The sequence below is a fragment of the Oryctolagus cuniculus genome, chromosome 15, assembly GCF_051225735.1.
Source record: "Oryctolagus cuniculus isolate XC-2025 breed Fujian yellow rabbit chromosome 15, ASM5122573v1, whole genome shotgun sequence".
Classification (NCBI taxonomy): domain Eukaryota; kingdom Metazoa; phylum Chordata; class Mammalia; order Lagomorpha; family Leporidae; genus Oryctolagus; species Oryctolagus cuniculus.
Genome location: NC_142881.1, coordinates 33,274,752 through 33,289,398, shown reverse-complemented (window position 1 = coordinate 33,289,398; position 14,647 = coordinate 33,274,752). Strand labels below are relative to the sequence as shown.

Sequence of the window (14,647 nt, the reverse complement as noted above, 5' to 3'; positions counted from 1 at the left end):
CCCGGGAGTGCAGTGGAGGATGGCCCAAGTGCTTGGGCCCTGCACCCCATGGGAGACCAGGATAAGTACCTGGCTCCTGCCATCGGATCAGCATGGTGCGCCGGCCGCAGCGCGCCGGCCGCGGCGGCCATTGGAGGGTGAACCAATGGCAAAAAGGAAGACCTTTCTCTCTGTCTCTCTCTCTCACTGTCCACTCTACCTGTCAAAAAAAAAAAAAAAAAAAAAAAAAAAAAAAAAAAAAGACAAATGGCCTTCATGCTGCCTCCCTCCCACTATCCTGGGACCAACAGATTCACTCCCCGTCACTCCGGAGGGCCAGTGATCGATGAACTTGCCAGTAGACTTAATGCTTATCACAGGAAAGACCTGCCTGGGGTTTACAACTAGGACACAGGCTACCTCTGAGGTGTTGGGGTTCCCCATCACTAGGGAGATTCAAGCAGAGTTTGAATGAGCCCCTCCTGGGGACACTGCACAGAAGAGCAGTGCCTTGTGTGGCAGCAAAATCAGACGTTGCTCAGCCTCCGGGAATCTCCCCAACACTTCATCCACACTCTAAGCTTTCACGTGTTCCTGGTGTGCAGGTGAAGAAGCAGCAAAAGCCATGACCTGAAACATCTTCCAACTTGTTTCAGACCCAAACCCACCCTCTTCCTGTTCACTTTGATATTTCACTGATCCATCATCCTCCAACTCTAAATCTTCCTGTCTCTTAGAAGGGCACAACTTATTGATGGGCACAAGCTATTGATCAAGAATGTCAGTTCTTCAGAATGAAATGAGGATGGAACGGCCTGGATCCCAGAAGGCTATGCAACACTATCTCCTTCTTAGGAAACTGTAAGAAAGCAAAGGGCCATTGTTGTCATGCAAAATTCACAGCCAAATGCCCTACCAGGTTACTCTGCCTCTATGGAAATGGGGTTTGGTGCTGATGCCTGTGGCCATATTAGCTCTATTTAGGGGCAGAACCACCTCCCACGGAGAGCTCAGTATGTCATCTGCATGTTGCTCTCTCTGCTGACCTGTCCAATGGCCTCTCAGGATTCCGCTACTATGAAGACCTCGTGAGCTGTGTGACCAGGGCAGAAGCAGAAGCGGTTGATGTGCTGGTTAAAGAGGCCGTGCGGGCATACCTTCCAGGTGCCTTCATCACCATGACCGGAGGCTTCCGGAGGTAAACCACGTGGGCTGCTTTGCTGCCTCTAACACTTCAGTGGCTCCTGGCCTCTCAGCTGGCCCTGAAACGGCACAAGAGGCCTTTCACAATCTGGTGCCAGCCTCCCCTGCAGTGCTGTCTCCTGCGCTCCATGTTCCACTTCACCAATCCCAAACAACATGTCGCTCCCGGCACACACGGGCCCGTCTGCCGTCTCCACTACTTTGCTCCATTGTGCTTTCTGCTTCAGTTGCCATTCATCAGGACGTCACCTGGCTGGCTTCCCCTCATCCTTTAAGAGTCAGTTTAGGTGCTGCCTCCTCCAGCCTCCTCCTCTCTGCTGGGTTAGGGTCCCCCTTCAGCGCTCCCTGAACACCTGCCAAGCACTTGCTGCAGAGTGACAGTCATCTGCTCCGGTGTGTGCCTTCCCCACTGAGCCGTTAGAGCCTAGGTGAACAGTATGAAGGAGGTGCTCAAGAAATCGGGGTCCAGCCCACGAATGAATGAACAAGCTCTTCACAGAGATGTGGGGTACTGAGGCCTCCCCTTCACAGAGGTATTTCTGGCCCTCTTACTGGTGGATTGGCTGTTTTGACAAGCCAGGTTTGGGGGCAAGGAGAAAGAGGGAAAGACTGAATCTTACAAAATGCCATTCATCTGTGTCATAATTCAAACAGCACTACCTTGGTTAAGTGAACATTTTTTTTAATCTCTTGTTGGCCTGTTTGTCACCATGTATATATGTATAGAAGAAATAATCTCTGCTTTTTGCCCATACATAATCTTATACATACTATGTATGACTTTTTCCTGTGTCATAAATTTATTTGGCAAGGAATAGAGCTGTGCCACCAAGAATATTTTGTTTAAAAAAATGTTTGTGTTGCAAACTTAAACCTTGAAGATAGAAACAAAGGTGACTTTAAAAAAAAAGTATGAGGGCCAAAAACCTAATTGATTTCCATTTTTTATATATGTTTTTAATAGGGGTAAGAAGATTGGTCATGATGTGGATTTTTTAATTACCAGCCCCGAATCAACAGAAGAAGACGAGCAGCAACTCTTACATAAAGTGGTAAATTTATGGGAAAAGAAGGTAAGAAGAAAGATTAAAAAAAAAAAAGAGGCTCATAGACTTAAGTCTTGCTACCACTGTTGAGTTTTACAATTTTCGCCCTGCCATTGCGCAATGACAGTCTAATCAATTTTTGATTTTTTGTGACACTGATACAACGCCACATGACCCAAAGTAATACGACTATCTGCTTTGGGTTCTAGAATACGCATCACAAATGTGCATTTTGCTTCTTTACACCTGTCCTTTACCAAAAGGGGCCTGGGGCAGCTGTGTAAATGTGTCTGTCAGAGACCTTTAAGCACACAAGCAAACTGGAAAACTTGCGCTGGGGAGACCTGGGCCTATGAGCCAGGAAAGCTGCAAGTTCTGAGAAGGGCAGCACTGCTAGGAGTGGGATAAAATCTGCCTTAGGCTGTGGCTGCTGCCCTGAATTCTACTCATCCTGGTTCACCCCACCTTGACTTTGTGCTGAGACAGGAAGAAGGAAGTGAACAAGGGCAGGTCGGGTGCAGCAGAGGTCAAGGCTCAGAGACACCAGCCCTGAGGACATCAGACCCAGAGCAGGCCGGCCTGTTGCCCAGGGGAGGAAGCTGAGCCAACCCCAGGTCAGAGCCACCTACAGGGCCCTGGCTCCTGGCTGACCCTAGAGAGAGCCTTTGGCACAGAGAAGGTGGCCCTTGCCTGGGGGCCTGCGGACCTGGGAAGGCTCAGGAGGCTGGGGCGAGCAGGGGTCCTTCTGGACAGCTTCACACTTCCTGAGGTTAGGGTCTGTGGGGCGTGGACCCAGCTCAGAGAGAGCAGACCCCTGGTAAAGAGAATGTTAAGTGCTAGACGACCCCAGAGCTATGAGCACTGGCAAGAGGACTCAACTCTGAACCAGATACATACTCACTTGCAAGGTCACCTCGAGGTCCCTCTGCATCTCAAAGGTGAATGGACTCAGGGAAGACAGGAGCCTGAGAGTGGACATAACAGGCCACGATAGGAGAAGGCAGGCCAAGGAGGAGTCAGAAATGCTAGCCCATCGTTCTACTTGGGCGGGGAACACCAATGACCTTGGACAAGATGAGGGAGCACAGCCTCTGGGCGCTGCTGGCCAAGGCCTGGGGCTCTTGCCCTGCGTTGTGGATCCCACCCTCGCCACACTGAGGCCCATGGTTGGCCTTTCCTCAGTTTTGGGGCAGTCACCCTGCTGGTCCCCAAGCAGAGATGGGCCCTTTAAATGCAGGTGCCACCAAGGGCTGAAAGAGCTGGGACCGGTTCTCTGATCTGTCCACGTTCCCCTCCTCTGTGAGCCAGGGATGGCGAGCCTTGCTCGTGCACTGATGGGGAGGACCAGAAGAGAGAATTCAAAAACCTGGTGCACAGTTCCTGATCAGGGCTTTTTGCCTTATAGGCGGTGGCTGCTACTGCATAATCACACATCTCATGTGCGATTCTGTACAGACCTCTGGGCCAGGTGAGGGGCCCGGGAGTGAGCAGGCGCAGCCCTTCCCTTTCCCTCAATGACAACACTGAGCACAGGGGGAAAGCTGCGGGGCCCTGACTGTGTGTGTGTGTAGCCACGTCTCTAGTTCACAGAACTGCTGAGAAATGGGAAGTAGTGACAACCACTCCAGAGTAAAGAATATGCTCACTTTGAGAAACTGCCCCAACTTTGGGAGAGGCAGAGTCTTCCAGAAGGTACTGGAGGGAGCTGGAGACAGAGGGAGGGAAGGATCCTGGTGGCGGGCCTCAGGCTCTGCCTTCGGTGGAAACCTCCTGCTCCAGTGGCCGAGGGGCTGGTGCCTGTGGGTGCAGCCCAGTCTCCCGTCACACCTCCCTTCCCTCGCTCAGTCACCAGCAAGCCGACTGCTCTGTCCCTGGAGAGAGGGAGGAAGGGAAATGTCTCCTTCCTTGTCCAGGGTCTCCCCGTTTCCAGTAGGAAACACAGAGAGCAGGCTGGTGTGACTACCCAGTCAGCCGGTGGGCACTGATGGGGAATCCAGAGCTCAGGCCTAGAAGGGAATTTTCAGAGAAGAGAAGTCACCTGAAGGGAAACGGGGACAGGAAGGAAACTGCAGACTGCAGAGATGCCCAGGCCAAGAGCTGGCGGCGACACCAGGGGTGCTGTGTGTGCCGACAACCAGGGCTCCTCATTCAAGGGGCGCCTCCCAAATGCCCCGCAAAACTCAAGAGGAGCCACGGCCAAGGATGGCCCAGCTGGCCATTACCAGCCACCTGGCGCCACCGTGTGGCAGCAGCATAAACACAGCTCACTATCAGGAAGTCAGCTTAGGAGGTTTCTTAAGAGGCGGGTGGGCATTCTGACAAAGTTGGCTTCAACGTGAGACTTGTTAATGGTTTAACAGAGTCCTTTCCAAATTTATATATTTAAATGTACACTAAAGACTGCAATATGGCACCAGTTCCAACAAGTCTCATTGAAAACCAGAGTAGCATTTCCTGGGCTGTTAGCAGAGGTTACCCCTGGCAACATCCAACATTGGTGTTCCTCCGCCAGTCCTCAGAGGGAGTCTGTTCCGCCTTACACCTTTCCTGGGCGGGATGGGAGGGGTTTCCTTTCCTGAGGTCAGCAAAAGCAAAGGGAGCCTCCTGCGTAGAAATGAGGCTTGTGGGGTCTGCAGAAGAAATGCAAAGAATGTCCCACCAGGAGCTGAAGCAGTGACGCTCCAAGTGCGCCCCCTGGACCAGCAACAGCAGCATCGGTCCTGCTTCCTTCGCCCCTGCTGGAATGCCAGGGCAGGGTCCTGCACACCACGCTTGATCAGACCCTCCACATGCTTCTGTGACAAATTCAGAATGTCTGACCCAAAGAACACGTGATAACCAGTCATTCACCCCGACAGCTGTGACTGCATTGGGGGTCATTTGCTCTTTTAGTTGCCACTTAGATTGGGCAGTTAGTTTGCATGTGTCTGCCTCCCTGGCCTTGTCCTGAGGAAATCCTGGGGAGCAGACAAATTAGAGGGTGGCGGCTTGCTGGGGCATCTCTTACAACCACTTGTTAAGCATGTTGCTAACTGCATCCCACCGCCTCCATGGCAGGGGGAGCAACAGTCTCTCATGAGAAAGAATCCCAGAGGCAACGCAGAAAAGTGGAGCTGAACCTGCAGCCACAACCCCGTCGGCCAAACTGAACCCGTCATCAGTGTAGCAGAAGGGGACACCAACTCAAAGCCACCCCCAGAAAGAACATGCTTTCTCGTTTATGGTTACACTGTCTGCAAATGAGCGAAGGGACTCCCATGCCCCAGCACTGGCTGAGATTCCTAAGTGAGGAGGGACTTTTCACGCCGTTTTGCCGTTAAGTGGCATTGGCTCTGGCTACACAGCTCTCCTGCCTGAAAACGGGGACCCTCTCCAGCAGGGACAATTCTGCCCTGTTTCTTCCAGGGATTACTTTTATACCACGACTTCATGGAGTCCACGTTTGAAAAGCTCAAGCAGCCCAGCAGGAAGGTGGATGCCTTGGATCATTTTCAAAAGTGCTTTCTAATCTTAAAATTGCCCCACGAGAGAGTGGACAGCGACAGGCCCAGCCAGCAGGAAGGAAAGAACTGGAAGGCCATCCGCGTGGACCTGGTCATGTGTCCCTACGAGTGCCACGCCTTTGCCCTGCTGGGGTGGACTGGCTCCCGGGTAAGTGCACCATGGATGTTTGCATGTTGTTCTCCAAAAGACATGGGTCGGGTCTGCCTGGCGCAAGCTGGGAGGGGACGGGGCGGGGCAGTGCCCAGAAAGCTCCTGCGATCACATGATCCAGTTAGAGGGATGAACCCACAACAGTCATTCCCAGTGTGGCGTCTAGACCAGCAGCAGTAGCCTTACCCGGAAGCAGGTAAATTCACCGCACCCTAGATCCACTGGGCTCCCTCCTGCTGATTCTGAAGCAGCTCAAATGTGAGAACCACCGAAGCAGAAAAACCAGCACGGACGTGGGCTCATCCTAGCCCTGGCTGCAGGACCTCCTAGGGGCCCCAGCCCACTTCCAGCCCCAGAGAACTGGAAGGACTCTTCTCACGGGCGTACACGTACACCCTGTACAGAGGACTTGTACACCATGCTGGACGAGCGAGGCGCTCCCGATCCCAGCCAGCTTTGCTCTGCGGCATTCGGGCCCCGAACGGGAGATGGTCCCTTACCACTAGAGGGCGCAATTCCCCAGGCTTTCCCCTAACAGCCCACAAAAAGGACAATTGCAACTGTGGGGCTTGCTCTCAGAAAACGACGGCCACTGTGCTTTCCCCAGGGATTTCTTGTCCTCTGTCTTGGGCTCCAGGCTTTGCTCTCTGCATCTTAGAGCCATGGGAAATGTCTTTCCGGGGCAGCTCACCGTTCAAAGAATCAAAGTCTGAGAGGAGGCACAGCCATGGGCGCCCTCAGTCTCACTTCCTCCATCCTTCCATACCAAGATTCAGAGAGGGTAGGTGACTTGCCAGAGATGCACAGCCATGTAGGGACAAAACCCAGGCTGTAATGGGTGTCCTGACTCCCTATGCTCTTTTTATTTAAATTTCTTTCTTTTTCATTTCCTTTGAAAAGAGGAGAAAGAGACATGTCTTCCTTCCACTGGTTCACTCCCAAAATGCCTGCAACAGTTGGGGCTGGGTCATGATGAGACCAGGAGTTAGGAACTCAGTCTGTGTCTCCTACACAGGTGGCACAGACCCAAGCAGGAGCCATTGCTTGCTGCCTTGCAGAGTGAGCATTAGCAGGAACTGGACAGAGAAGCAGAGCTGGGATTCCAGCCAGGGTACTCTGATAGGGAATGTGGGTATCCCAAGCTTCCTTATCGTCAGTTACAGTCATGGTATTTAAGGTTTAGAAAAGACACAAAACTAGGCTACTATTCCTCTAGCTCTGACTCTGGACCAGGTATTATTCTGAACACAATGCTAATTCTATGCATTCACTCATGCAACAAACATTTGACACACCCTTTTTAATATGGCAGGCCCTGTTTGGCATGGGAACAGGGTTATGGACAAAACAAATCTGATTCTAGTCTCCTGAGGTTTACGTTCTAGCGTGCTCAAGGGAGCATGGAGCTTTGTCATAGAGAACTTTCCCTGGAGGAGAAAATCTGTCACTGGAGGAGAATGATATCTCCAAATGCCTAACACTGAGGACATCATAACTGAGAGTAATTCATGTTAATTCTCTCTTGTCCAGCAGTTTGAAAGAGACCTCCGGCGCTACGCCACACATGAGCGGAGGATGATTCTGGATAACCATGCTTTATATGACAAGACCAAGGTAGAGTTTATGTCCTGGAATGGGCCCCTTTGATCCTCCTCCCCCAGGCTGGCTCCCTGAGCACTGGCTTTGCCTGATATCCGGTGTCAAGGCCCAGTTTCCTTTGCTGTGAGTGCCCTATCCCCCAGCTGATCGTGGTTAAGAACAGCTGGCAAGATCCCCACAGGCCCACGGTCCCCACCTGGCCCAGAATGTAACTCAGGAGCTTCTGGCTTAAAGACGATGAGCTCCTTGGGCCTCCGGAACCAGTCCAGCAGGGAACGTTAACTGACCTTGGATATCCTTGGTGTTTGCAATGAGTCACTCCAAAGAATTCCCCCAGAACACGAATAACACTCAAGCACCCCGCATATGCAGGGGGAAGCAGCATTTAGTGGCCACACGTAGGTCATTCATGAGGGTCACCTGCGAGAAGGAGAGCACCAGAGCTACCTGAGAAGCGGGAGGGCACGCAGCCGTCTTACTCCCTGGCTACAGGACTTACCTGGCATGCTAGCGTGCTGTGGTCACGATGCAGCTCTTGCCTCAGCAGACGGCTAAGTGAATGAACAGTTAAAGAGTCAGATGTTACATCCACATGTGTCAAGGTCTGCTGTTCTTAGAGCAGTCAAGGATATCAGCTGAGGCTCCCAGGGAGAACTGGTAGCAATGCCCCTGCTCTAGTCTAGGACTGTCTCAGTCACAGGAGTCAGAAACAGAGCTCAAAATGGCAGAAGCAAAAGAGGAAAGGGGGATCATATACCACAGCATCCAGGGGTACCACTGGCTTCAGGCACAGCTGTATCCAGGTGCTCAGATAGGCTTCACTCAGTGTTGGTTTTAGTCTCAGTCTGAGTTTTCCCACAGGTCCCATTATTCCAGTTTCAACACAGAAGAGCCTCTTTCCTAACAGCTCCAAGCAAGAATCCTAGGTGATGCTCATTGGCCAGGCTGGGGTCACGTGCCCACCTCTGACCCCACTACTGTAGCTCAGATAGGCCAGGTTTGGGTTGGATGCATCTCCTTGGAGATGGCGCAGCACCACCTGATCCTTGTGGTTTGCAATTAGCAAGGGATGGTCTCCCGAAGAAAAATCAAGGTGCTAAGATGCTGGCAGGAAAACCTCAGATGCTGAGCACATGAGCAGAGGCAGAGTCACACACACCCAACTTGGGGCCACTTACAAATTCACACGCCACACACTTCAACGTCAGCAAATGCCTTCTAGGTGCCCAGCACTGTGCTGTACACAGAAAACGGCACTGGGGCTTGGTCAGGGGCTGGTGTGGAAGGCTGGAGGGGAACCCCACACGTCCAGGCATCCTCTAGTTGCTGGCAATACCTAGTTCTCACTGCACATTTTAGGTAGGTGAACATGAAGAAAGACGCATGTAGAATCACCCAGAGCTCAGAAACAGACTGATGACTTCTGAAACGTTGCTTTCATTAGAACGGGTGTGGCTCAAACTTAAGTGTCGCTTTAAAAGCACTGTCAGATGGTTCAGTGTGGTTAAGAACTGCAGACCAACAGGGAAAAAAAAATCCAGGTGCCGTTTGCTGTGTGTGTCGAGCTGCCAGGATTTTACTTGCATTCCCTCCGTACCATATTTTTGGATGGGAAGCTGTTAAACGTACTTCTTACAATCCGAAGCAGGGAATTATGTTTGGCAAGAAGTCCTTCTGATAAGGCCGTTTGATAAGGCATGCTTTCACTGGGGCTGCACTGAGATGCTTAAAAAAAAATGTCTAAATGCACCCATTTTGTTGTTTTCAGAGGATGTTTCTCCAGGCAGAAAGTGAAGAAGAAATATTTGCGCACCTGGGACTGGATTACATTGAACCATGGGAAAGAAATGCCTAGAAAAAACTTGTCAACATTTTTTTCTTCCCTGTTCTTTCCAGGTTAAGTAAGTTACGTGTCACATTAGCCAAAGATGCCTTCGGAAAGTTCTGGATTCTTGAGGTCCTGCTTAAACGCAGATTGCCACTAGAAATAAATAGCTTTGGGAACAGGATAAGGCACCACCTGCTCACGGGTTATGTGCCGACAGGCCCTTAGGACAACTGTCGCTTCTAATGCATGAGGCATTTTGCTGTAGAAACAGTGCTGCTGTGGGTGCTCAGGGCCCACTGTGCTCCCAGTGTAGCTGGAGCACTCTCAACCTCCAATAAAAACCAGAGGAAGCCAGCAGGTGGAGTCGTCTTTTCTTCACTCAAATAGTATAAAAGATTTTTAACCACCGATGTCAAAAGTGTCAGTTTCCACTTTATTTTTGGGGGACAAACAGGGCTAGTTAGAAGACACAGTGATTCCAAAGGGGATGCCGGGTCCTAGCTTCGCAGGAGGGGGTGCTGACTCTGGATGGGCTCAGCTCTGATCCCCAAGGAGCTGAGCGCCAGAGTCCCAGCACAGCGCCACCTAAGGGCCGAATTCCCACTGCTTTCACTCACAGGGAAGTGCTGTGTCTAAACCACCAAAGCGGCATCTCTGTTTTTCCATCTTGGCGCCTGTCTCTGGAGCTCCGTGGCTCAGCCTCTCTCAGGAAGACGATCTCTCCTGGTCTCTTCGTGTTAGGGCACCCTAGGAAGGGAGGCAGCCATGGGAGAGGCAGCCCATGGGATTCCCAGGCTCCAGACCCCTTCTGACGCCCTCCGTTCCAGCCTCCTTGGGGTCCTCAGCCTGCTGAAGACCAGCGAGACCCCTAGTCACCCTTCTCCCTTTCTCCAGTCCCCTCAGAGAAGACGACATCGGGACATCCAAGACCCCACAGAGAGGCACGGTGCCCCCAGCACACACACAGAAAGCGACTCCTTGCCTTCCTAGTGCAGTAGTATCAGCAGAATTTGAGTGACATAGCACAGATCTGCCCAGTGGCTGGGCTATCCTCCACCTGGGACCAGCGGGCTAACCTGAGCTTATCCTTGTGATGACAGCACAGACCGAGAGCAAGCAAACTCCAGTGAGCAAGCACTTTTCAAGCCTCTTCCCGTGCCTGTTAACGTCAGGCAGCAAAAGCACGGCACGGCCTGAGTCTTGGGGGCTGGGAAAGTGTGTCACAGTGCCAAGGCGTGCCAAGTTCCAGGGCAAAGAGCATGGATGCAGGGAGTGGGGGAAGGGCTGGGCCTGTGAATGTGAGGCACTTGAGAGAGACCAGTGTGGGCATCCTGTTCACTCTTTCCTCTCCCCACAGCCCACTGCACTCAGTCCTAGCAAATCCCGAGGTGCCAGGGAGCTAGGAGCAGGAACCTCGGCTCGGCAGGGCACTGACCTCTGAAAGCCAACATGGTGGCAGGCAAAAAAGGAGAGGCAGGGGGATGCCTGCAGAGGAAACTCCCCCAGGCATCTGGGTTTTAAGAGGAGGAATGACCTTGAGGTTTCCTTCTATCATCCAGTCCAGCCCATCAGGATGAGCCCCCCCCCAATCAATATCGCATCACGTCCGCAATCCAGCATATGCAACGGGTGTTAGGTGTTTCTTTTTTAAGTTTACTAATTTATTTATACTTATTTGAAAGGCAGAGCAACAGCAACAAATGCTTTCAACAGCTGGGGCTGCCAGGAACCCAAACTCCCTCCGGGTCTCCCCTGTGGGTGGCACGGATCCAAGAACTTGAGCCATCACCTCCTGTGTCCCTGGGTGTGCACTAGCAGCAAGCTGGATTAAAGCGGAAGTGGGACTGGATCCAAGGCATTCCAGTATGGAATGCAGGTGTCCCAGGAAGCACCTTAAACCGCTGCACCACTGACACCTGCTCCTTGTTGAGTGTCCACAGTCACTTTCCAAGGAGTCCCGAGGTGCGTAGAACACTTGATATACAAAGGAGAAGAACCTGCAGGCATGTTCCCTGTCCAAGGTTAAGCCACTATGCAGCGAAGCCAGGTTTGACCTCAAGTCCCAGCTTGTGTGACTCCAAAGCCCAGGCTCTTTCTCCCAATCTGGAAAGTTCAGGAAGCAGCCATGTTAGCTCGGCCATCCCACAGACCTACATCCATCATCCATCCATCCATCCATCATCCATCCATCCATCATCCATCCATCCATCACCCATCCATCCATCATCCATCCATCACCCATCATCCATCCATCATCCATCCATCCATCATCCATCCATCCATCTATCATCCATCCATCCATCATCCATCCATCCATCATCCATCATCCATCCATCACCCATCCATCCATCCATCACCCATCCATCCATCATCCATCCATCATCCATCCATCCATCATCCATCCATCCATCCATCCCCCATCATCCATCCATCCATCATCCATCCATCCATCCATCACCCATCATCCATCCATCATCCATCCATCATCCATCACCCATCCATCCATCATCCATCCATCTATCATCCATCCATCATCCATCCATCACCCATCCATCCATCATCCATCCATCTATCATCCATCCATCATCCATCCATCACCCATCCATCCATCATCCATCCATCATCCATCCATCATCCATCACCCATCCATCCATCATCCATCCATCTATCATCCATCCATCATCCATCCATCACCCATCCATCCATCATCCATCCATCTATCATCCATCCATCATCCATCCATCACCCATCCATCCATCATCCATCCATCATCCATCCATCACCCATCCATCATTCATCCATCCATCCATCACCCATCCATCATCCATCCATCATCCATCATCCATCCATCCATCATCCATCCATCCATCCATTGTCCATCCATTCATCATCCATCCATCCATCCATCCATCACCCATCATCCATCCATCATCCATCCATCCATCCATCATCCATCACCCATCCATCCATCATCCATCCATCCATCCATCATCCATCCATCATCCATCCATCCATCCATCACCCATCCATCATCCATCCATCATCCATCATCCATCCATCATCCATCACCCATCCATCATCCATCCATCATCCATCATCCATCCATCCATCATCCATCCATCCATCCATCGTCCATCCATTCATCATCCATCCATCCATCCATCCATCACCCATCATCCATCCATCATCCATCCATCCATCCATCGTCCATCCATTCATCATCCATCCATCCATCCATCCATCACCCATCATCCATCCATCATCCATCCATCCATCACCCATCCATCCATCCATAATCCATCCATCCATCATCCATCCATCCATCCATCATCCATCCATCCATCACCCATCCATACACCATCCATCTATCCATCCATCCATCAATCATCCATCCATCATCCATCCATCCATCCATCCATCCATCATCCATCCATCCATTCTGGCCTTCCAGGCAGTTTCACCTGCTGCTCCTGTTGTCCCCGCACAGTTACGATGGGACGCCCTTCCTCTCTTGGAACATTCTGGTTTGCAGGATAAGTGATATGGTCACTGTGTTTATGAGCCCCTACTGTGTGCCAAGCCCTGTTGCTGGCACTGAGGACTCACAGAAGAACAAAACTCGTTTCGGCTCACAGGCAGTTTTAGGGGCATCTCTGTCACTTTTCGGAACCAAAGTGTGAAGTGTTTGTACCTTGCTGAGGAAAGGGAATCCTAGACAGACCTTCTCTGAGAGTGGCTCAGCTGGGTTCAGAGCCTGCCCATACCCCCACCCTGAGCTGTGTCCCAGGGCACCGCTGTCGCACACAGCACAGCTCGGAAGACATAGCCACGGTCCCAGCACGGCATGAGAGGCTGGGATGAATGCCCTCAGGAACCAGCCTGCCAGGACCCAGACACACGGAGGAACGAGAAGGAGGTTTGGAGCTGTGAGCCCCACTCTGGTTAATCCGGAGCCTGGGTGAGAGCGGTGATGACACCTGTCTCCGTGGCCAAACGACAGGCTAGGGTAAAACTTAAGGGGCCTGGTGTGGGACTTAGCCCTTCTTCCCCACGGCTCCCTGGAGATCACAGAGAGTGGGAAAGCAGAGCCTGGGCTGAGGCAAACTCCATGACCACTAGTCCACATCCAGGGAAGCAGGGCCAGTGAGCGGCTTGGAGGAAGCCAGCGGGAGGGAGGGTGGAGGAGCACTGAGCTGAGAGCCAGGCCTGGCTTCGTGGGGTGCTGTGGGAAGGGTGGGGGAGTCGGGCTCTGAACGCTGCTGCCCAGCAGGGCTCCATGGCTCACCGTACCTTCCCACGACCTCGCGGTCGGCCAGCGTCCCCTTCCTTGGAGGACTCAGCAGAACGTTCCGAGTTGGGTTCAGGCGGCGTCTGGGAGTCGGAACTTGGGCTCCGCATAAAGCAGGCAAGGGCAGCCGCGCCCTGGCAAGTGGGGGCGGTAGCATCACTCCCACCAGCGCCTGGGGCCAAGCCTGAGGCCGAGCAGCACCTCAACGAGGTGACCTAGTGGGTGCGGAAGGCGCCGCATCAAAGCTGCTCTCCTGGGCCTCCCGGGCCTCCCGCGCACCGCAGCTTGGAAGAGACGCAAGGACCAAGCACGCCGTCCATTAGTCCCTGAGGCTCGGACTTCCCTTTCATCAGCAGAGGATCAGCGCCAGATGGCCATTGGTAGCTCTCCAGCCAATAGACAGGCTGCCCAGAGTCAGGTGGGCATCAAGAGTCCAATCAGCTACGATGGGGATGGGGTGGGTGGGCGTGTGCACGCGGGCACGCATGCGCTTACTGGCCGTGCGTGCGTGTGATGGCTGTGTGTCAGTGTCCTTGTGCGTGCGTGGCTGCCTACAGGGAGAGGGCGTTTGGGGCGGTGGCTGTGGTCGGGTGGGACTAAATGTTGCCATTCTGACCGCACGATTCGGTGGCCGTGGGTGTGTTCATAATGTTGTGGAGCCATCACCAGCAATCTCCAGAGCTTGCTCATCACCTCAAATCTGTGCCCACTAAGCGGTAAGTTTGCACTCCCTGGCAGCCTCTCTGCTGCTTCCCGTCTATGACTTTGCCTTTTCCAGCGCCTTCATACGGGATCAGCTGACTTTACTTAGCTCGATGCTTTAAAGGCTCATCCATGTCACGGGTATCAACATTGGCTTCCTTGTTCGGGCGGAATAATAGTGTGTTCGGTCAGTGTGCTGTATTCTTGTTGACCTGCTCATCGGACTGACGGGGATCAGGGCTGCTCGCACCATTTGGATAGTGTGCATAATGCTATGAGGAATATGGGTAACACGTGTCTGTGTGAGTCTCTGCTTTCCATTCTTAGAGTATAAATCTAGAAGTGCAA

The 14,647-nt window shown here is 52.4% G+C and overlaps 1 protein-coding gene across 6 annotated transcripts in view; it reads left to right on the top strand.

The window, feature by feature from the left end:
- Positions 1-9,664, top strand: part of DNTT (DNA nucleotidylexotransferase) — a 31,726-nt gene extending 22,062 nt beyond the window's left edge. For 3 of the 6 annotated variants that reach the window (XM_002718550.5, XM_089314645.1, XM_089314647.1), the window contains 5 exons: positions 1,045-1,177; positions 2,147-2,255; positions 5,634-5,879; positions 7,413-7,496; positions 9,250-9,664. In XM_002718550.5, the coding sequence (XP_002718596.4) occupies positions 1,045-1,177; positions 2,147-2,255; positions 5,634-5,879; positions 7,413-7,496; positions 9,250-9,336 (659 nt within the window). In that variant the 3' untranslated portion in view covers positions 9,337-9,664. The other 3 variants (XM_070057485.2, XM_089314644.1, XM_089314646.1) reach the window with 3 other exon arrangements.
- The last annotated feature ends 4,983 nt before the right edge of the window (positions 9,665-14,647 follow it).